Source organism: Pituophis catenifer, unplaced genomic scaffold (genome assembly GCF_029215685.1).
Source record: "Pituophis catenifer annectens isolate HBS135680 unplaced genomic scaffold, rPitCat1.0.hap2 SCAF_2, whole genome shotgun sequence".
NCBI classification, from domain to species: domain Eukaryota; kingdom Metazoa; phylum Chordata; class Lepidosauria; order Squamata; family Colubridae; genus Pituophis; species Pituophis catenifer.
In genome coordinates, this window is record NW_027256882.1 from 238,198,666 (window position 1) to 238,221,486 (window position 22,821).

Consider the following 22,821-nt stretch of genomic DNA (forward strand, 5'->3'; position numbering starts at 1 on the left):
GCCCACCAACCCCGACGTCACCAAAACACTTCTGCGCTGCGAACCGGTAGAAAAGGTAAGTAGAACCCATTCCTGTCTCCGTCCTGTTTTCCTACCTGCTCCCCACCCACCCCTCCGCCGGCCCACAGAAAACCATAATGCTGATCTGGCCCTCAAAGAAATCCAGTTTGACACCCCTGAGCTAGTGCAAAATGGAGCAGTTATGGGTGCCTATCTTTTAGAGCCCGGGATGCTTCTGCTCTGTAGTTTGTGAGTATGCTTTCAGGTTACAGCAGGATTGTCTCTTCCTGGTTGTATCTACCTGTCCAGTTAGACCAAAAAGAAGATGCATGTTCCAGGTACCGTCTACTAGTGAGTGTCATCTGGCAGGACCCAAGCTTTCTTGTCAGGACATCCACCCGAGACATCAGACTTGCCCTGATCCTGCTTACAGTTTGTAATGCCTTAAAACCTGATTTTATTATTGAAACTGGGGCCCGAGATGTAATCATATCTGCATCATGTGCTAATTGTTGGTGGTGGTTGGTTTTTCTCAGCTTATCTTGCTTTTAAGTATTATGAGATGGACAGCCATAATGAAGTAAATATTAATGCACCATATTAGTCTAAAATGCAAGGGGCATAAGTCAGAAAAAAAATATTTTCTTTCCTAAGTGATTTTGTTTTCTGATTTGTCCATTAGATATTCTCATATCTAATTACCAATTGTCTCTCAGCACCTGTTTTTTTTTTTTCATGCAACTTGGCATGCAAAACAAGGATAAGAAGTGATGGGGAAAGGAATGATACCCTATAATGAAAATATTGTAAGAAAATGGAGATATGTCTCCAGACATGACTGTGGTGAACTTAAAAAAAAAATCCTGATTGAAAGTGATTTGACAGTTTACAGTTTGTGCTTGTCACCAATTTTTTATTGGAACTGGCAACTTCCACACTTTATAGTAACAGAATGACAGAAAAATAATGTTCACTATATATACAGCATGTACACAGGCATCTTCACCATACACGAGGCTAGTGATCTTGACAATCTCATCTCCACAGTCATCTGTGCACAAAAAGACATCATCCATCAGACATTATGTGAACATTACAGTGAAATGACATTCCAAGTCCAGTGAAAATTCAGCGTAATACAAAACATACCAATCTACTGCAAATGACATCCTTTAAAATAATAATTACTCAGTAGTCATTTAGCTAGAGTCTGAAGCAGAGATGTGTTGTGTAGTTATAAGTCTCTTAAGGGAAGCAACCTCTGCAGACAAATTTGCTATGCCCCGTTTCAAGTACAAGTTTTCTGTCTCAGAGACTTTGTAGGAATTGTCTTTAACATCAAGCCCTGTGGTTTTGCAGTCACTCTGAGTTTTTTCAGTGAGTTCTTTTTGATGGTGCCAGTGTTCTGGTTTCAGAGACCAGTCTTGGATATTAGTCACTTGAATTGAGAAAGGAGTGTGAGTATTGTGTGTTAAATTTTGTGCATTATTCTTTTCAAGTTCAAAATGTCTTTTAGATGACATATCAATAGGTGACAGTCGTTTTTGTGTGGCATCATATTCATTATCCAACATTTCCACTTTGATTTGCATGGCCTTTGCCTTAATTCTCAGTTTATGAGGAAGTGCAGAAGAGCTTACCTCTGGAACTTTAACTATGGCATTAGTATTTTTAAGTTCAACAGGAGAATGAATTGGACCTTTAGGAACCTGCTGCTCATCTTCTCCATCTGATGACTTTCCCACAACACCCTCATCAGTTTCTGAAGTCCTTGGAGAATTGCTGGAGGACCTGTTTGCTTGCAACAGTGGAGGGGAATGTGAATAGCCATTAAAATGGCTTCCAATGAAGCCTGGATATATTGAAGTTGTAAAGGACCCTCTTTCATCCCGTGAATCTCTTGTATAGTTTTCTAATTCCATAGGTTCTTGCTTTATGAGTTGGAATTTATTATCAGTATTTCTGCTATTGTTTTGTGTGGGGCTTGCTTGAGTGTGCTCTATTGATGACACTTCAGATACATCAGATAAAGAGCTTTGTGGTGAGTGCTTAATGACAGATATGCAACTACTGCTTACAATAGTTGGCTCATGTTCATCAATGAAAGTGTTAATACTTGATTTGGAATTCTGGTATTCTTGAAAATAAACAACTGTTGAATTGTTGAGCTTCTGAATCTCTTGGGCATATGCAGAAGAGCTTATTAAACCAAACTTTAACTTCAGTGAAAGTAACTCAGCTTTTAAAGTGGCATTTTCTTCTCCCAGTGCAATTAGCTTGTTCTCCAAGACAAGATCGTTCAGTCGCCGTTTTTCCCTAGACCTTTTGGCAGCTTCATTATTTTTACGCCGTTTTTCCCAGTACATAGCATCTTTCTTTTCATCTGGAATGAATTCCCGCTTTCTCCTGCATGCTGAAGCCTTGTTTTTCGTAACAGCTCCTTCTGCAAGTAACATTTCATCACCAGTAGCTAAGTCATCCGATACATCAGTCAGTGTAGAATTAAGAGCCATAATTTTGTCCATGTTGCCACTTGTATCAGCAGATGCCTGTTCTGTTTTAATGGACTGCATTTTTCTTAGCTGCATCAGAAACAAGTTTCAGTAAATATGTAAATAATATGATAAAGTAACCTTTCAGGGCCTTTTGTAGAACTAGAATAATTAGATATATACAGTGATTTTAATTCCATAAGTATTATTCTGTTTATTCCATAGTCTCAGGCATCTTGGTGAAATGTTCCTCTGAGCTGATCCATCTGAGAAGCTTCTTTAAAAATCTGTGGCATACAAAAGAATAATAATTGTTTAGTTACTAATTTTCAGTCTCTCTCTTTTTTTTAAAAAAGAAAGCATTTGCAACACTTTTAATTGTATTATGCATTTATCCTTTATTTATCATTTACACAATATTTACGCTCCCTCATAAACTGACTCAGTGGCTAACTATAATGCATAAGTACACAATCCAGTAAAAACCACAATACCCTCAGACCAACATAACATAACGGTAGCTAAAAAAAATTCTGCCCAGTCACTAAAAACTTAAATGCCTGCTTAAAAAGGAAAGTCTTCTCAGGGCAGCTTTTTTTAATAATTTTTTGTGTGTGCTTAATGCACATATAAAGGGCAGCTCTTTGACTACACAGTTGGATCTACCACCTTGACTTTTTTAACACCCACCCACCTAAACTCACAGATCCCCCTTATATTGAAGCAACTAAAGAGAAGGTCTTCCTTCCGATCATGTCCCTTTTGCTTCTCACAGTGACAAAATCTTGAGGAAGTCCTCTCTTGGTATTTTTACATCATTTACATTTTATAAAAGAGAATTATTTTTGTAAAGTGATCCCTAACATAAACTGGCAATGTGCTGACCAGAGCTTTGTATTCATTTACTGATTAGGCAAATGTATAGGGCTGCCCAACTCATATATGGTGACTCCAAGTAGCTTACAACATTAAAAACCCACTATCTAAAAACCCTCCCCTCCCCCATCCCATCCCTATTTACAGATAGTGCCTTACACATTACATGATCTGTCATGTACATAGAGTGCAGATCAGCTATTAATAACTACATGTTTAAAAACACAACTAATTGAAAGACATCGTTAAAACCTCATTAATAAACACAAACAGCATCTACCTAACAAACTAGCTTAATCATTATTCCTACAACTAAATGAAATCTACTTGTCTAAATATATAAATAGAACCATAAATATATTTATTGTGTTGAACAATTTTTAGAAATCCAATAAACCATCAATACCAAGGAGACATATTGCTTGCATTCCTCAGAAGGAATTAAAATCAAACATATCTACACACGTATATATTAAGCAGAGTGGGCAACATTTTCTGTCCAGATGCTACAACTCACTCCATTCTGGAGGATTACAGGAACATTTCTGTTTGACATGAATAGAAAGAGCAGGCACAAATTTTCAAACCCTGCAGATTTTGGAAGCTGTGTTCTACTGCTTCCAAAATGCCGTACCTCAAAAACATTTCCAATGGCCACCCCACCCACCCCCACAGTTTATGATCTTTTTGCCAAGAAACAGCATTTACTTCTGATTTCTGGCAAAAGCAAACCTCAAAGCAAACACTGGGTTCACCAATGATTGATTCAGTATACTTCTGAGTTATCCGTCAAACTAATAAAATTTTAGATGGTCCTTGCATAACCCAAATTAGGTCTGAAATTGCCATCACTAAGCAAAGCGCTCGTTAGGTGAAATATCTGAATACATCACTGAGCAACAGCAGTTCCAGTAGTCTGGTTGCAGTCATTAGGTGAGGACCATGCCACCATTAGGCAACATAGTCTACCCGCTTCCCTCCTAGCCATCCCTGGCTGACCATTGTCCAGCTGACCTTTGTGGCCAGCCGCTATAAATCCTTTGGAGTGGTAGCCACAATAAATTTAATTTATTACTCCATAACAGCAGTAGTCATATAAAGCAGTCGTATACATTTATCATATAAACCAGGGGTCAGCAAACTGCGGCTCTGGAGCCTCATGTGGCTCTTTCACCTCTCTGCTGCGGCTCCGTCACTCAAAATATGCGTCACAACCACCGATGTGCGACACCCGCCGGCACACAATTTATTGAGCTTTTCAACCCCCAGTAGGCCAACCATGGATAAATCCAAGAAAAGAAAAGTTTCAGAAGAAAACAGGACGTTTAATTGAACTACATATACTAGTTTTGTGGCCACTCAAGAAATAGTCAGGCACGAGAAAGGTTTTGTGGCTCCCAGTGTTTTCTTTTCTGTGGGAAACAGGTCCAAATGGCTCTTGAGTGTTCATTTTACACTATTCCAGAAAAAATAAACATATACATTTTACTGCTGATAATTTATTGATTTATGTTTGAAGCACAGAAATAATGATGTAGTTGCTTTCTAATTAATTCTAACTGAGTGGAGTGGGTGATAAATAATGCTTTATAAAGTCAAGGAAATTAGGAAATGCAGGCATATGTCTCTTATGTTTGCTTACATCTTGATTTCTCTCTTTAGTAATTGCTAAATCTTTTCTCAATCATTTTAGCAAATGATTGCTATAAATTACCCAATTTCTGATACCCAATTTACCCAATTTTCTGCTAGAAGATCAATATAGCTCAAACACTTTTCACCTGGAGATGGAAGCTTCCTTTGCGTGCCAATGGGCCAGTTAAGTGGGACACAATTTTGCTGCTTCCAAGCGCTCCATCTGTGCTCAAAACACTTTTCACCCTAAGACTGGAAACTTCTGGGGGCCATGATCTTGCACGACTTCAGGAATCCATCCGCTTTTGCAGAGAATGGGTGTCTGAAGTCCCACGATATCAGGGCACCCAGAAGCTTCCAGTCTGTGCAGGAAAAGTGTTTGGACACCAACAGGAGGCTTGAAGCAAAGCGATTTCTCTGCCCCAAAGCCTCCTATCGGCATGCAAACGCTTTTCTGTGCCAAGATTGGAAGCCTTTGGAGGAGTCTCAGAGATTGCCTGCCATTCCAGAAGTGGCAGACAGGTTCGGTGAGTCAAACAATCTGGGCAGGGCCCACTCGTCCTGCTCTCCCTCTGTTCTCACCGCTGTTGTGACCTAGGCCCAAGTAGTTATAACCAGACACAATCAGTCCTAAACAAACATATTTTATTAGAACAGCTGAGAATTACTTCATTCTCATCTTAATCCAAATTAAATCCAAAACAAATTCTTCATAAACAGTCCTTCGGCCTTATCACCAACCTTTGTCTAACTTTGGCACCCTGTTTTTCTTGGCAAAAGTTCAGAAGCAAGAGATGCTGACAAGAAACAAATGTAGCAACATTGCTTTTCTACAAAGATCCCAAGAGCCGTTGCTACTCTTTTAAGCCTTCTGGGAGGCACCAATCATCTCCTGGCCTTAGTCTCGAGTCGTCCTTTTTGCTTTAGCTGCTCTTGTCTTCTGGCAGCTCTTCGCATGTACGTATTAGGAACAGGCTCCTCCTGTTCCTCTGCTCTCTGCTATCCACCTCTGGAGGCTCCGGAGTCCGCGCATCGCTCCCAGATGGCCCTGGCCCCATCTCTGCCTCCGACGCAGAACTCTCATCTGAGCCTTCCCCTGACTCCAGGACTGGCCCATTGTCCTCCCCAGCCTCCTCACTGTCTCACTCCGCTGCAAGCTCTGCAGGTTGCTGGTGGACCACAACAACCGAGAGCAGGCAAAGAAACAGAGAGGCTGGAGAGGAGACAGGTCACTAGATCTTCAAAAGGCCTGCTTGTGGAGATCGGGGGGAGGGGGGCAATAGGCAGGATGAATGTTGCAGTGTTTCTGCAGTCATTCTAAGAGTGAACGACTGCCGTAGTGCTCCAACATTTGTAACCTCAGGTCGGGTTCGGTTATGTTGCAATTTTGAACGGTTGCACTACAAGGATGAAGAAAACACTACAAGGATGAAGCTATATTAAAACAGAAACACCAGTATCCTTGATTAATAAAGCAATATCAATTACACCAAAGTTTAAACATGTTTTCAGCATCACTTACACAAAAATAAGGTTGGTGCTTGCTTTATCTTTAGTACTATACATACAGCATTCCACAGAATTGAGGCCATGGCAGAATAGGCCTTTTTCCTCATTGGTTATTCTTGATATGGATGAATTCGTTGAAGCACCCTGACCTCATGTTTTTAAAGCCTTATAGGCTAACATCAAAATCCTAATCTTAGTTCATTGGAAAATTAACAGCAAGTATAGCTATTTCAACAGAGAGGATGAGGCATTATACACAACAGCCTAGCTGGTGGTGCTTCCAAGGACAACAGTATATACCAATATATACTGTATTTTTAGCATTCAATATAGCAATAGCACTTAGACTTATATACTGCTTTACAGTGCTTTATAGCCTTCTCTAAGTGGTTTACAAAGTCAGCATATTGCTCCTAACAATTTGGGTCCTCATTTTACCCACCTCGGAAGGATGGAAGGCTGAGTCAACCTTGAGCCTGGTGAGATTTGAACTGCCAAATTGCAGTCAGCAGTCAGCCAGCAGAAGTAGCCTGCCATACTGCACTCTATCTACTGCATCACCATGGCTCCTATGGCCTGTTATTCATCCCATTCCAATGCAAATAATGATTCAATGTCATAGCACTAGAGGTATGGAATAGTTAGTAATTTAGAATGAACACAATCTAATAAGAATCATTATGCTAATAAAGAAACATGTATTTCACTTCTTTCAAAAACTGAAGTTCCTTTTTATTACAGTAAATGAATAAAATTGAACTGAATGAAGGAAATGGTAAACAAAGTACCATTTCCTCTGACAATATGAAAAGCAGTCTTGTGGTTAAAATAAGATAAATCTTCTGGTAACAAATTCAATATTTACAATAACCACAAAGTTAAAGTGGGTTTTTTTTCTCACATTGTGTCTTTACAAAGAGTTACTATTTAAAAATCTACTAAAACACTGCAAGATTCCATTAACTTTATACGTGTCTATACTGTATAGTTTGCTATGGCACAATATCAAAGTCAAACCTTGGATGTCTTTCAATTTCTTTGTTTATATGTCAGCTAGAACTTCATCTGTTGATAACAGCAAATCAAGTCAATTTTTACTACTGCTATTTATAATGTAATTGTAAAATATGATATGTGTGTATATATACATAAATTAGTGAACTGTAATTCCATCAATTACTTTATTTCAAATTCTATCATTTCTTCTATGGTTAATTTCACAGTTGTTTGTTTATTTATGCAATTTATCTACTACCTCAATCCTCATTGACCTGGTGAGTAGTTCAGATATTAAGATAGAAATAAGAATAAAGTCTACATTTAAAAGCTTAGATAACAAGATTAAGCCCTACATGGCATGGGCCCGGGAAACTTGCAGGACCACCTCCTACCGGCCTCCCACCGCCCAGTGCATTCACATAGAGCTGCCTTCCTCCGGGTGCCGTCGGCCAGACAATGTTGGCTGGCAACCCCCAGGATGAGGGCATTCTCTGTGGCTGCACCGACCCTCTGGAATGGGTTACCCACCGAGCTCCAGACAGCTCCCGATCTCCGCACTTTCTGCGCTGGCCTGAAGACATGGCTGTTCCAGCAAACTCCCTGATCAACTACGAGGTTTTAATTTTGGGGATTTTAATTTTCATATTGGTTTTAGGTGTTATTGCTGTTGTCTTATTTGTGTGAGCCGCCCTGAGTCCTTCGGGACAAGGGCGGCATATAAATTTTAATAATAAAATAAATAAAAGTAACTACACTCAATCTATGGTCAATCGCCAAATGCCTTCCAGAACAAACCAACTTTTTATTACCCAATTATAAATGCTACCTTGCATCTCTTGAAATATCTTTTTAAATACAATGAATTACTAAAAATTGTTTACAGCATTTAACAGCATTACATTTAACAATGTAATAATCAGCCACAACTAGTTTAATATTGAAAAGGGCAACATGAAAACCAAATAAGTTCATAATGCTTCATCCCTACTTTTTAACTATTCCATACTTAAAAATGATATGGCTTCTGTTGTCTTCAAAAACACAATTTCTGAAAGACTCCTATTCAGCCTGACTGGACCTTCAAGATAAATTATCTTTGGTTAAGAGGCAATGAAGGGGAATGTTATGCAATTTACTATTTTTATCCTCTACACCTGGAGTTTGCATCATAATAATGAAACTCAGATATTCATTTGCAGAAGGACAAAAGGAAGCCTATGAAACAACAGAGTTGATAGTATTCAACTAAATCTATGCAAAAAGACTAAAAGCTGTATTTACCTGGTTTGACCATTAACTACATTAACCCTCACTGTTGAAATGAACAGAGGCATCATATTTTTAGTCAAACCAATTATTTACCACTGTGATATAATATAATCTCTGAGGGAGAAGGGTTGTTCAAAAGTATGAAATATAAACAAATATAAATTTGCAATGATACAACTGCAGTTGATCATCAAACTGCCTGGCTTTCTTTGTCTAGCTTGATTCTAAAGCACACAATGATATTTTCTGTTACTTTCTAATTAAAGATTTATAGACTAGAATAGATATTATTCTAAAACAACAATCAGAGTGTTAAAAGACCAACATTGTCAGATAAATACCTGGAATGTTTCTATTAACTTTGCAACCTTTAGTCATTATCGTGTAAGGCATACAGGATGCTCAGTCATGGGGCAAACTACATACATACAGTAGTTAGTTCTAAACATAACAAGTTTCAACTAAAGGGCTTGTCAAATTCTTGGTATTTTTAATAGCAAGTTTTACTGTTGAAGGACAATGTTGTATGCATATATTTAATTATATTACTTTTACACTTGAATTAATAATTATTCAGCTTTTACAACACATTTTTCATTGTTCTCAACTTATAAAAAACAAAAGTTTCAAGAATTGTTCCTAGGCATAAACATTATTTATATTTAGAATCAGAGCTATAAGTAAATCACAATCTCGTTTAAAATAAAATTAAATTTCTACCATTCTAGATCAATCCATCTATTTTAATAGACACTGAATAAAGCAAATACCTAAAACAATCATGTTATCAACTGTTTTGGTTATTGGCTCTGAATCAGAATCTAAATCTGAGTTTGATTTAAAAAAAAACAAAAACAAAACTTGAGTTGCGATCCTATTTGGGAATAAACAATTTTAAATGTAATGGGTCTGATTTCTATATAGGTTTCTGCTGTTAATCTCAGTTGATTATCTGTAAAATGAAATTATGGCCATGTCTGCATTTAACATTTAAGTTCTTCTATGCTTTTTTTGCCAGCTTGACTTAAAACAGTTTAAGAAAACCCTGCCTCAACTGAGATACTTTGGCAACAACTTGCAAGTTATTCAGTCCAGATAGTAGACTATCACATACTCCCATGTCTTGCTGGATATATTTATATAGCTGTGTTAAATTAAATTTATATAGAGAAGGAAAGCATCAAAATACTTCTGTCCACAGGCAAGTATATAAATTAGCAAAAAAAAAAAAACCCAAAACCCTAAGACCCTGATGGTGAATCTATGGCACGGGTGCCACAGGTGGTGCACGGAACCATATCAGTGGCACGGGAGCGTTTCCGTAGCTCAGCTCCAGCGTGCATGCGTGCACTGGCCAGCTGATTATTGGGCCTTCCGGTCCCACCAGAAATTGGGAAATGGGCTGTTTCCGGCCTCTGGGGGGATGGGGAAGGCCGTTTTCGCCCTTCCCAGGCTTCTAGAAAGCTTCTGAAGCCCGGGGAGGGTGAAAAACGGGCCTACCGGGCCCACTGTGACATTGCGTGCTAAAAGTGGCGGGGGAGCGCAGGGGTCGCATTGAATTATGGATGTAGGCATGCATGTGGGTGACCTCCCAGTGTTCCCCCTGCTTTTGGCACGTGATGGCAAAAAGGTTAGCCATCACTGCCCTAAACAAACCCTAAGATTGACTACTGCAACGCTCTCTACATGGGGCTGCCCCTGAAGACCATTCGAAGACTTCAGCTGGTACAGAATGCGGCCACGTGGGTAGTGATGGGAGTGTCCCGACGCTCTCATGTTACACCCCTCCTGCGCAACCTGCATTGGTTACCGGTTGCCCTCCGTGTGAGATTCAAGGTGCTGGTGATTACCTATAAAGTCCTACATGGCTTAGGACCAGGGTATTTGGCGGACCTTCTGCGGCCAGCAACAGCTCCCCATCACCCGGTGCGTTCCCACAGAGAGGGCTTACTTGGGGTGCCGTCGGCCAGACAGTGTCGGCTGGCGACCCCTAGGGAGCAGGCCTTCTCTGTGGGCGCACATACCCTATGGAATCAGTTCCCTCTAGAGCTCCGGATGGCCCCCGACCTTTGCTCTTTCTGCCGCAAACTAAAAACGTGGCTATTTCGCCTGGCCGTCCTGGACTGATGGGGGTTTTTTAAATGGATTTTAATTGATTTTAGGGATTTTATGTGTAACTTTTAACCCGAAGTTTTTGTTTTATTTTTCTGTTTTATTGTTGTGAGCCGCCCTGAGTTCTCTCGGAGAAAGGGCGGCATATAAATCTAAACAAAAAAATAAATGAACAATACAACTGTTTTCTGCTGTCTTATTTTTAATGTCTTTCAGACCTACCCTTACCATGAGTTATTTGATAGCAAAACAATTATATATCTTGTTTTATAAATAAAAGATTGCTGATTGGAAACCCAAAATAAACATGAAATGTTAATCTTATTATCACTCAATGTTGACAAGGCATCCATGGGGAGAGGGGAGTCAGAATGCAAAAGAGCAGGTACAATAAATATTGTGATGCTAGCCTTGCCGCTATTGTATGTGTGTACCATATTGGCACATGTACAAAAGGGATAAGGCTTAGGTTGTAATACTGCACCTGCCAGAATGGAGTTTTACTCATCCTTTACCAGTTACCACTGTTTCAATTATCTGCTATTGAAAACATACCACTCTCATCTCAAATAAATCTTATATGACTTCACAAAATTTATGACTTCACAAAAGATGGAAGGATAGATGGAAAGTAGACAATTTTCTCTTCCATACCCAATCTTCCATATGTTCTGTATGAACTTTCATTGGACTCTATGTAAAGTTCAGTATTTTCTTAAAAGGCAATTTTATATAATTTATGGAATTAGGGTTAGAATAAATAATATTATTTACTTTACACATGTATAAATCTTAGTGTTTTTCTGTTATTTTCCAAAATTCATAATTATTTAACTATACATAGAATTTTATAAAATATCCTTTACAAAATTTTATAAAATGTTCAATAATAAACATTTTTCTCCCCATCCCAAGAATAGGCAAAAGGATAAGAGTTCTGAATCTGATCAATTAATACATTTTATTACATTACACTAACAGTGAGTACTTGATTTATTTAAATACATTTCTGTCAAGACTATGATTACAAAACTATATCAGACATTTATCTCATAATTTCAGTTGATTCTATGGTTATATAAAAGTACCAACTGGTAAATGATTTATAGAAGTACTAATAAATGATATATACAAGTTGGTGAATGACAATCGCTCTTAATTAAATGGTAAGGGTGCTCTTGAGTTGAACTTGATCTTTGGTGACTTCAAGTATGAAGTTTTATTGGCCTAGTTACAAAAATAGTTTGCCTGTAATTTTTCCAGGATGCATTTCCAGAGTCTCAGTCTAACTAGTGGCTTTGGAATTTCCAAGTAGTTCTCAGTCCAATTACTAAACAGGCCCAACTTGCTTACCTTCCAAGATCTGGCATAACTCAAACAATTACATTGCTCCCAGTGTTGCTATATACAAAGCTGAACGTCTTCCTTACTGAACACATAAACATGGTTTATGACAAGCCTGTCATACTGAGGCGTCTATTTTTTGTTCAATTTAAATACTTGTAAGGTGATTCTTTTTTGAGAACTTCCTATAACAAAAAGCTCTATTATTACTACTTTTTATTTATTTTACTAATCACACCTATATAAGCCACCTGTCTCTGTAAAAGCAACTTATTACCTCGCAAAAAAAAATTCATATCTTTTTTACAACTTAAAATAATGCAATCCTCTGAAGGCTATTTTGGTTGTTGCTAACACAAATCAGCATTTTTTCAATCATCTACTGATCTGAACTATAAAATGGAATAAGGTAAGTGGCAAATCTGGCTGATTCAATATTATTTCTAGTCAAAGTTAATTTGGATCTATTTGGGATGAAATGCATCTTGGATCTATTTGCTACAAAATGCATCTTCCAGTTTCAAGACATCAGCTTTATGAATTTTTGTGAGAACAGCAATGTCTCTAAGCAAAAATCTTAATTTCTTCATATTAATGATGTTAATTTGTGATAACAATACAGTGGGAAAAACATATTTAACAATATTTCTATACTGAATAATAAGAGTAAAACGCACAAAAGTTACTAATGAAAGCCATTAAAACAAAACTTCAGGAAGCCATGCTATCCTACACTGTATACAGTTTGCTATTTATGGGAAACAATGAATTTAGATAGCACTTATAGCTCTGAAAAAGCAAATAATTATTTACAATAAATGAAAAACTTTTTCTAATGGTACATGCTTTTAAATAGACTGAAACTGATTGAGCTTGTATGAAAAGAATTCATGTCCGAGTCAATTTAAAAGTTATTTTAGCATAGATGAGACATACATCCTAACAGAAATCACACAAAAGTTTACACATTATTAGTCTCAGCAGTATGAGTCACATTTTGGCATGCTTGTTTTTCTTTGTCATAGTAGAGATTAAAGTTCTGTCCAGATATGGAAAGTAAGTCTGATTACAGATCACAGTGAGAAAAAAATGATAAAGTAACATCATCTATATTACTTATTATTAAGTTATTACTTAAAATTTCCAGAAATAATAATCTTATGCAGCTTGAGGCTATAGAGACTTAAAAAACTCTACATTAAGTAAGAATGTATTCCAGTTTTAATTACAATGAACTTCTAGCATGAAAACTCCTTTAATTTAAATAATACTGTAAGCTTATTGCTTAATGCACTGTAAGCCGCCCTGAGTCTCCGGAGAAGGGCGGCATATAAATCAAATTAAAAAAAAAAAAAAAAACTGTATATAAAGGTCAGATCAACGGTCTGTTACATAATAGCTATGCTAAGTATTAGCATAAATATATTGTCAATTTGGTCAATTACCAATACCACAACAGTTTAGAAAAAGAAAATTTGTGACTTTATATTAATGCTTATAAAAAGCATATGTATGCGTATGTGTGAGTGCGTGCGTGTGTCTTTTAGATATTCTGAGTTTGAATAAATATAATTTCATGAGCTAGCACGTAGCATGCCAAATGTGTCTGCCAAACAAGTTTTAAATTGATAGAAGAGAATATTTGTAACTCTGGATTAAACTGCAGGGTCCTTGGTACTCTCTGAGTTTAGTTGTTTTCTTGTACACGTTTCACTACCAAACTAGATAATATTATCAATGCTAGTTTTCTGTGCAATTTATTGGAGATGTGTATCAGACGCTGGCAGGTAGGATATCCTGTCCTAGGCATTTGTGCATGAATAGTTGTTCCTTGGTGGAAGTGTGCCTACACACAGATATCTCTGATTTTTCTAATACTGATGACGTTACCTAGTTTGGTAATGAAATATCTGCAAGAAAACAACTGAGCTCAGAGAGCATCAAGGAACCCTCAAGGTTTAAATTGATTGAAAACCATTTTGAAGTTTCCTATAAACCCACAGCGCTGGTCTCTCATAAAAGGTTGTATATCCTAGCAAGATAATCTACAAGAATCTGTTGTGCTTATGAGTCACATCTTTTGCTTAACAATATGTAATAACCCTAAAACAAAGCATTTTTATGTTCAGAATATTGCATCACTCTGATGTTATAATATCCAGAGATCAAGAAAATAATGTAACAAGGTACCATCCGGGGAAATGATATTATTGCATAAATGAAGTTTGCACAATCTTTAGCAGAATTAGCCCAGTTTGCAACAAACGAAAGATATATGTTTTGTTTCAAGATACAAGCAACTGAAAGTGATTGATATCTTGTACAGATTGTACATTAACTGCTAGCACTGTTTTTCTCCACAGCCCAACATAAACAGCAAAAAGCAACAGTAGTCTCACATTACTCATAGGGAGAGAGTAAACACAAAAACTATTGCTTCAAAAAATAAATTCCAATAGAAAACTGAATCTGTAAGAACAAATAAAAATTGTAAAAACCAATTCCTGGAAGAATAAATGGTTAAAACATTTAGTAATTAAAACTGAAAAGGTAGAATAACTATTGGGAAAGCTGTTAATGAATTAGTCAACTTATGAAATTCACTATCACTTTGAACAATAATTTGTCGCTCTCTAACCTGGGATTGAAGTTTTTCCTTTCAGTTATGCATTATTGCCTGGTAATTTTCTTACACACATGTGCTATGTAAAAAAAATTATCAGGGCAGAATATATAATAGAATGATTCAGGCTTGCAAATAATATTTTTTATTTATTTACACCTAATTTTTATAACTACTGATCCCTTGAGGAAAATAAATATTTACAATCAAATTTCACCGTTCAGATGCTGTAACCAAATGTACCATTGTTATGCAGAGGAAGTCCCTAGAATCTCCTGGATACCTTCTGTTAGGGCATTCCCTCACTATATGCTGGATAGTCTGTCGAGGGGCCCCGCAATAACATTGTGCTGAGGATGTCTTTCCCCATTTATACAGGGAGTCAGCATACACCCCATGAGTTGTTCTAATTCTATTATATGTCACCCATATGTGTCGGGGTAGGCTAAATCCTGGAGGTATACTACTAGGACTGATATGGTCGGAGACATCTTGGGGGGAACAGCTATTCCACGCCTCCATCCACTTTTGTGTGGTTTTCTGATGATCGGCCATCAACTTACGCGCTGTCAAGATTGGTGGATTTCTTGACTTTAATCGGCATCTTAAGAGATCAGGAATGTATCCATGTATGGGTAGAAAGGAATCTTACTATACTCCCGAATGAGAGTTTCTTGTCATCGTAAGTGCGGGGGGAGTATGTGACTAAGAACTAGTAACCAGTAACTAGGTGTAGATTTTATGCACCCAGTAATTAGCCTCATCGTATGGTTAAGTTGAACATCAATAAGTCCTGTATGTGAGCTGTTTATCCATACAGGTGCACAGTATTCCGCTGCAGAGTAGCAAAGCCCGAGGGCTGCACATAGGAGAGTTGGGGCTGAAGTTCCCAAACTGGATCTCCAAACTCGACATTAAACTTTGAAATGTTATTTCTGTTTTCCTTTTAGGTTTTCTTACTGCTTTTTTATTGTTTTAATTGTTTTTAACCTGTAAAAATGAAGTGTTTTAATACTGTGTCAGTAAGTGTTTAGGAATATACTGAAATTTTGAGCTGGGTAATAGAATGTTATGAACCAGAGAAACAACAGTAATTATAAGTTCATTTTTTAAAAGAGAGAGAACTTCAGACTAGCAGCAGAACCCCTGAAATAGAGAAGTGGGTTCAGATATATTCTGATTAATTCTTTAATAGAATTGGTAGGAATCTTGAGATTCTCAGCAACAGTAAACAATAGATTTGTTCTATAAAGGAAAAGAAGTTAAAACTCTGTATGCTTTTCAGCTCAGAGAAAAAGATGTTAAAGAATTAGTCAAACCTTTCCCCAACATAATGTGTTCTCAATATTCCTCCAAATGTATTGTGGTATACTTCCCATTATTACAGCCACTTTGATTGAGAGTTATAATATTTGCAATATAATGCATTTGAAAGGCAACAGGTTGTAGAAGATTGAAATATATGTGCTACCATTAAGTTCTACATCAATATTTCTAGCTAATATCAAAGGGGTGTGTGCGCGTGTGTATAGTGTTACAGAAGTAGATAACAGGACTATAACTAGTTCATGAATTGTTTCAGAAATTCATTATTGTAGAATACAAATGTAAAATAAAGCTAAATAGTCTGGGTAAACCCCATTGACTTAAATATAGTTAAGCATATTGAACAAATCCTCAGAAATACCATGATGCTTATGCATATCAGTAAATCAATTGTATCAGTATTTTAAATTATGATTTAAACTTGAAAGAAATTATTTTACTAAAGGTGATACTAGTGTAATGCAACTATTTTTATAACTTGCACTGCTAGGTTTTTATGTTTTAATGATATATCTCCCTGTTTCTGTTTTGTTTTGTTTTGTTTTGTATTGGAGAGTTATATTTATTTTAATGCCTAAAATCTGACATTATGAAATATGGTGTTGAACTATTTTAATTAAATAAATTTTCTATGGGGCTTAATTGATTTAATCTCTCTACAAAATACATGGACACATTCTTCACATTCAACTTCAGTAATTATTCTCACTTTAAACTTTCAAATCCAAAGTCCTTTAGTTCAATTTGCTATTTAATCTTATGTTATGTTGCTACACTACCATACACTTTATACATTGTCCCAAACAAACCATGTCAATCACCAAGTCAGCCAACTGATTTTGCTGACTCAATGCAGTACAATAGCATTTATTTTTTCCTCTCCATATGTGGGACTACAATTGCCATCTGCTAACCATTTTAGGCAGTAGTGGGGTTTACTTCATGTAGATGTATGTAGGATTATGCAGTCAGTTATGACTAAGAAGTATATTTAACTGCATAACTTATTTGATAAGCATGACCCATAATGCTAGATAGGTCAATGATTAAGATTTGTCTATACATATTTTCTCAAGTGATAGTACAGTAGGATGACCAATTCCATCTGATATTCCTTTGGGTTGATTCTAAATTATGTAATAAAAAGGGAACTATAATTTTGTACCTATTATCTCAGTGGAAACAAAAAATAAATGAAAAATAAAATATTATGATGAATTCCTATGATTGGAAAATGTTCAAAAAGCAATGATTAGGATGTGTACTGCCATTTATCTGTCCAAGTCTATACAGATCGAAAAGAATTGCTCATGTGCTCTCCCTCCACCCAAAGTATTTATGGCACATTTGGGCCCTAAGCTCTCTTTATTTAAGGTCATGGTATTTTTTTCTGAACTGTACTGAATATACTGCTTTTGTAAGAGCCCATGAGCATTAATTATAAGCCAAAGCTTTCTTGCTCCAAGAGAAGGAAACCCATCGACCCATGCGCTCCCACAGAGAGGGCCTCCTCGGGGTGCCATCAGCCAAACAGTGCAGGCTGGTGACCCCCAGGGGGAGGGCCTTCTCTGTGGGGGCACCTACCCTCTGGAATCAGTTGCCCCCAGAGATAAGGAGAATCCATGACCTCAGTGCCTTCCGCCGTGCCCTTAAAACCTTCTTTTTCCAGCAAGCCAGGCTGGCCTAATTTTTTAAGTGTTTTTAATTGTTTTGTTTATCGTTTTTAATTAATGGGGCCAAATTTATTTATATCTTTTAGCTGTATTTTAATATTTGTATTTGATGTTTTTACTTGGCTGTTCACCGCCCTGAGTCCTCAGGGAGAAGGGCGGTATACAAATTCAAAATAAAATAAAATAAAAATAAATAAATAAATAACTGTGAAAGTTCTATATTTTTGTACATATTTGAAGTACAACCTATATGAGAGTTTATTCTACTATATTTTTGTTTACATGATTTATATAGCGACCAATCTCACTTTTATGTGACTTTAGGCAGCGTACTATAAAACAAAATACATAAAATATACAATATAACAAAAATCAAAAATAGAAAACATAGCATAATCTAACCAATCATTCACACAACCAAGAGATGGGCTTTAACCCATGCCCAGAGCCGCAGGCCTGGTCACAAAGTCAAGTTTTCAGGCCTTATGAAAGACTAACAGGGCTAGAACAAGTCTTGGGGAATGATGTTCCAAAGGGCATGTGCCATGGCAGAAAAGGTTCTCCCTCTGGGCCCTGCCAGCTGACATTTCCTAGCCAACAGTGCCCACAGAGCATGCCAGATCAAGTAGGGCAGATAGGAACAATTGGAGAGACAGCAATTCTTTGAACAATTTATATACAAACATTAACCACAATACTGAGAAATCTACATTTTTACAATTCCAAAACATTGAAAAAGTTTGCCCTAAAAGCTTTTATATCTAGATTGACTCGCACTTGTACAATCAAGTGTACATGTGAAGATACCTTCTCAATTCCAATGATCAGTGGATCAGCTAAAACATATCAAAGACAAATAACTCCCTTTCTGGAATATGCAATATCTACCATAGTAGCACTAACAGATCTTGGAAAACTGGAAAATTCAATGTTAAAAAATTGCCAGAAACCCATATAAGATGATCCAGGAAATCTGATTAGCAGAATGGAAGCTAATCCAAATTTCCTGGAGTGTAGCATCACCATCCAGCAAATAGGACTTGTGATCCCACAAATTTTGGCAAGAAGAAACTGATGTATAAAATAGCCTGATCTACTTCTGAACAAAAATAAACTACTGTAGCTGGCAAACCTTATTTTCCTTGTAGATAATATTAGGAGGAAGGCAACAATTAACTCATGATTAACGAAAGAAAAATAATCCTAGGATGTTTGTACAGCCTGCACCTGGAAAGGACAGAACAAGTAACTAAGATTGGTGGTGATTTATTCTATTTTGGAAACGTCAGTTGTACTATCTTTTCATCACTGACCAGGCAATGGATATCCCAGGCTTTATTAATCCCTGCTTCGCCTCATCGAACATGCAAAGACGTAGCCCGGCCCACCCTTCACCCAAATTATTTCCACAAACTTCTCCAAACGTGAAGATTTCCAAATGTATGGACTTGAGGCAAGTCGGCTGAGTGCCTGGGCGACATTCCGGCAAGCTAGGCACAAAGGGACAGGGTCCCTCAGGCCGGCTGGGGAGGGAAAGCGCGCGCTCTCGGCTGGCTTAACCCAGTTCCATTTCCAAGGCAAGAAGGAGCCGGGAGAGAGAGGCAGGGAGGAGCTCTCCGCCCGCCCTCTCCCGCCCTGCCTCCCATCCCCGCGTTGAACAGCGCGAGTACACACACTACGTGACTGGAGACGCATCCCTCCCTCCGGCCAGCTTGTTCTGCTCTCGCTCCGTCAGTACAAAACAACTGTTATCCTGCTTTATTTATTCCTGCCCGAGCCAGCCGGGCTTGCGCTCTCCTCTCCCCCTCCCCGCCTTCCCCTCGCTGGAGCGCTGCCTGCCGCCTTTCCCGCCCCCCCCTCCGCAGAACAAAGGAATGCGAGGCGCCGAGGCAGCGCCCTCCAGCCAGCCCCTTCCAGCGCGCGCTTCTCGCCCAGTCATAACAACCAACGCCTAAGGGCTGCTGCGAGTCCTCCGGCTCTCTCTCCAGTCGCCGCCGTCGCCCTCCGCCCCGGGGACGCTCGCCCGGGCACCCTTTCCGGCACCCAGGAAGAGAGGCCCCAGTCCAGCGCCGCCTCACTCCTCCTTTCTTCAGTAGCCCGCATGGCGAGGCCAGAGCGGACACGAATGACCAGAGCAGCCTCGTTTTAAAAAACCGGAGAGAAAGCTTGTGAATGTCGGCGACGCCTCCTCGTCCCCTTAACTCGCGCGCGCGCTAGAAGAGCCAGCAGGAACATTTAAAAAGGTTGTTAACATTTGATTCCACGCCCCCGCCCTCAGAACATTTCACGGTTCGTAAAGAATGGGCCGTTTTCAGTGTAATCGCTGCAAAAAGTCGGGAACCCTCCCACCCCCCCACGCCCGCCGCCACCAAGGAAAAACTGGAAGGAGATTGTGCGAGAGCATCTTACGTTGCGCTTTGCACGGCAGGCTTCTGACCAAGTGACATAGATCACAGCAGGCTGAAGCTAACGGCTGCCCCCTCATCTCCCATGTCAGCACGGTCTCGTTTCTTCAATACAAGCTGCAGGGGGCAATGAGATACGAGACACTCACTTTTCCCGAAACACGTAATGATCTCCTAATAGGTCTGTTTCTGTCAGGGGGGGTTGGCGGGGGGTGGGTGGCTGGGAGATCATGCACGAAAACCGACACCTACCAAACCACTTGATGTCTGTGCGAGATGCCTTCCTAAAAATACCAGCCTTATCAGAACGTCTCCGAAGGCGTGGAGTTCAAAACGCGAGCAAATGTCCTTGAACGCCTATTTGCACAGCTCTGGAGAAAAGACCAGAAATAGCCCAGGAAGCTACAATTGCTTCAATGTGATGGAGCTAAATATAGTCGTGCGCAATTCTCATTTTAAGGGACGTGGCACATATTCAACAAGCCGAGTTGTCGCTCCATTTAACCACCGGTCTACTTTTCCAGAGGGGCGAGGCGGGACTTGGGGATGGGGTAGGGAGAAAAGAATTTGGACACCTCTTAGTCTAACGCTTTCTTTAAAAAAAAAAAAAAAAGGGGTGAATTGCTGTAGTTTCTTCGCGGGAAGGTTTATAAAATCACGTAATTAGCTTCCCAGCCTCGCTGCCAGCAAATTTTGTGGTTACATAATGCAACGTTTCCAGGAACGATCAAAGATTCAGGCATTGCCTGAAAACCAGTTGCCAACAGAGAGCAAACGGCAGCAAATACACACAGCAGCTTTAAAAAAAAAGCGCCTGGAAGAGAACGATTTGTTACGTGTATATTCCTTTTATAGTTATTTTAAACTGAATTCTGGAACGTAAGGACTTTTCTTTTAAAAGGATTCTCGAGGATCACAGTGGACACCTACTTGAAAGTTTCTGTATCATTTCTTAAACACATTTACTATAAAATATCCAGAAGAGATGAAATGTGTAACGAGACTCAGAATTCCACAGCGCTAAGCGAAAATTCTCCAAACACTGCACGTTCTCGCCCTATATTAGCGCTTGCCAATAGTTCACCCTGGACGGATTATGCAATGTATGAAATAACAAGTTGCACCAACCTCCCCTCTGGCTGTTTAAGACATTCATACAGTTAAAACGTGCGCCTAGAAAAGAAGTCCAATAAAACAGAGGCAGCTTTTGCAGAGAGGCATTTTTCTTACCATCCCCGACATCGCCGAATTGCTATTCATTCGCATTCAATTCTTTCACTAGCCCTGTTCAAACAAGGAGCCTTCTTCTCCAGCTCTGCCGGGATTGCTCAGTATCAGCCGGCCTCAAGCTTGCCTAACCTCTTCGCTCCTCCAAACCACCCATTTATCTCATACAAGAGCTACATTGCGCAACAAGACCGCCACGGAGAAAGAACAAGCGATAAAGCCCCTCGGGCCAGAAAGCCACGCTCCAGGTCGGAGAGCGTGAACCCAGGGACGCATGCAAGCATCTAAAGGCGGCGAAGTCCCGCGCTGGCATGCCAAAGGCTGTTTAAAAAAAAAAAAAAAGTTGTACGACAGCCATCGAGACAGATGCGCACAAAGCGGCGCTGGCCATTGCCTTACAGATAACGACAGGCACGTGTACAGCCCGAGGTAGGCTGGAAGGTCTAAGGACGCGAAGTGTCCCAATGAAATAAGAAGACTGGCTCGTAGGGAAATACGGTAAGTGCACTCCCAGAGAAGGTTTTAGTGATAGGTAGGTAGGTAGGTAGGTAGGCAAGTACCTGCACATCTATATTTTAGCGATCTCCTTTAACGCGGTGGGACAGCCTGCCGTCACTCCAGAAGCTCCTTCAGGCATCTGCCCGCGTTCTTCAGAAGTTGCCTCTTTGGGAGGCGAGCGGGCTGACTCAGTGCTCAGGCGCTGGAGCTGGAAAGGCTCAGGGGAGACTTTCTGGAAGACCCCTGATCAATGGGAGCGCCGCTGCCTCTGCTGGAAGCAGTCAGAAGCAGTTCCCGGGTGAGGAGGAGGAGGAGGGAGCGCGAGCGAGTACGTCAGGGAGCGGTAACTGGGTCTTCTTGCCGACTCCGCGAACGCCGCCGCCGCTGCTAGAGAGAGATCTGTGTTAGTAGGTCAATACTGTACACTCTTCACAACGCACAAATTCTCCTGCCAGCCTTTGCAATGACGGGCGGTTGCGTGGTGCCAATCAGAGCTCGGCGCTTCTCGGGGAGCAGCCAATGGAGGCCTCCCGCAGGGAAGTGACAAGGGCAGGACCAGACTTGAATCGAAGCCCGCTTTCCCCCCCCCCACCCTCCCTCACCACCACGCCTCCCCTTCCCTCCCTTTTACACTTTCTCCGCCCTGTTGGAGCGGTGTGCGTGGGGTACAGTAAGAAGATGTATGCGCTTGGATATTGCATAACTCGGCGGAGCGGAGGGGGCCGAAGGAGGAAGAAAGGGAAGGCAGCTGACATTTACGTAATTGCCCAATGGTGAGCCAGAGAGACCGGGGCCGAGGCGGAGAGGCAGCCTCCCTCTTTCTTCCCTGCTCC

General features: G+C 39.6%; 1 protein-coding gene across 2 annotated transcripts; it reads right to left on the reverse strand.

Moving 5' to 3' along the window:
- Positions 1 to 892: 892 nt before the first annotated feature.
- NFIL3 (nuclear factor, interleukin 3 regulated) lies at positions 893 to 22,344 on the reverse strand. 2 transcript variants are annotated; one of them, XM_070938703.1, is made up of 2 exons: positions 22,051 to 22,344; positions 893 to 2,779 (listed from the first exon to the last, which is right to left on the reverse strand). In XM_070938703.1, exon 2 carries the CDS (start codon positions 2,586 to 2,588, stop codon positions 1,200 to 1,202), a length of 1,389 nt encoding a protein of 462 aa, XP_070794804.1. In that variant the 5' UTR covers positions 2,589 to 2,779; positions 22,051 to 22,344; the 3' UTR covers positions 893 to 1,199. The 2 variants fall into 2 exon arrangements, with proteins under 2 accessions (XP_070794804.1, XP_070794805.1); XM_070938704.1 differs by lacking the exon at positions 22,051 to 22,344 and adding an exon at positions 20,268 to 20,353.
- Between the last annotated feature and the right edge of the window lie 477 nt (positions 22,345 to 22,821).

What these genes read in the sequence shown, in the direction of transcription:
- NFIL3 (XM_070938703.1), bottom strand. Translation starts at nt 2,588, where the DNA reads ATGCAGCTAAGAAAAATGCAGTCCATTAAAACAGAACAGGCATCTGCT.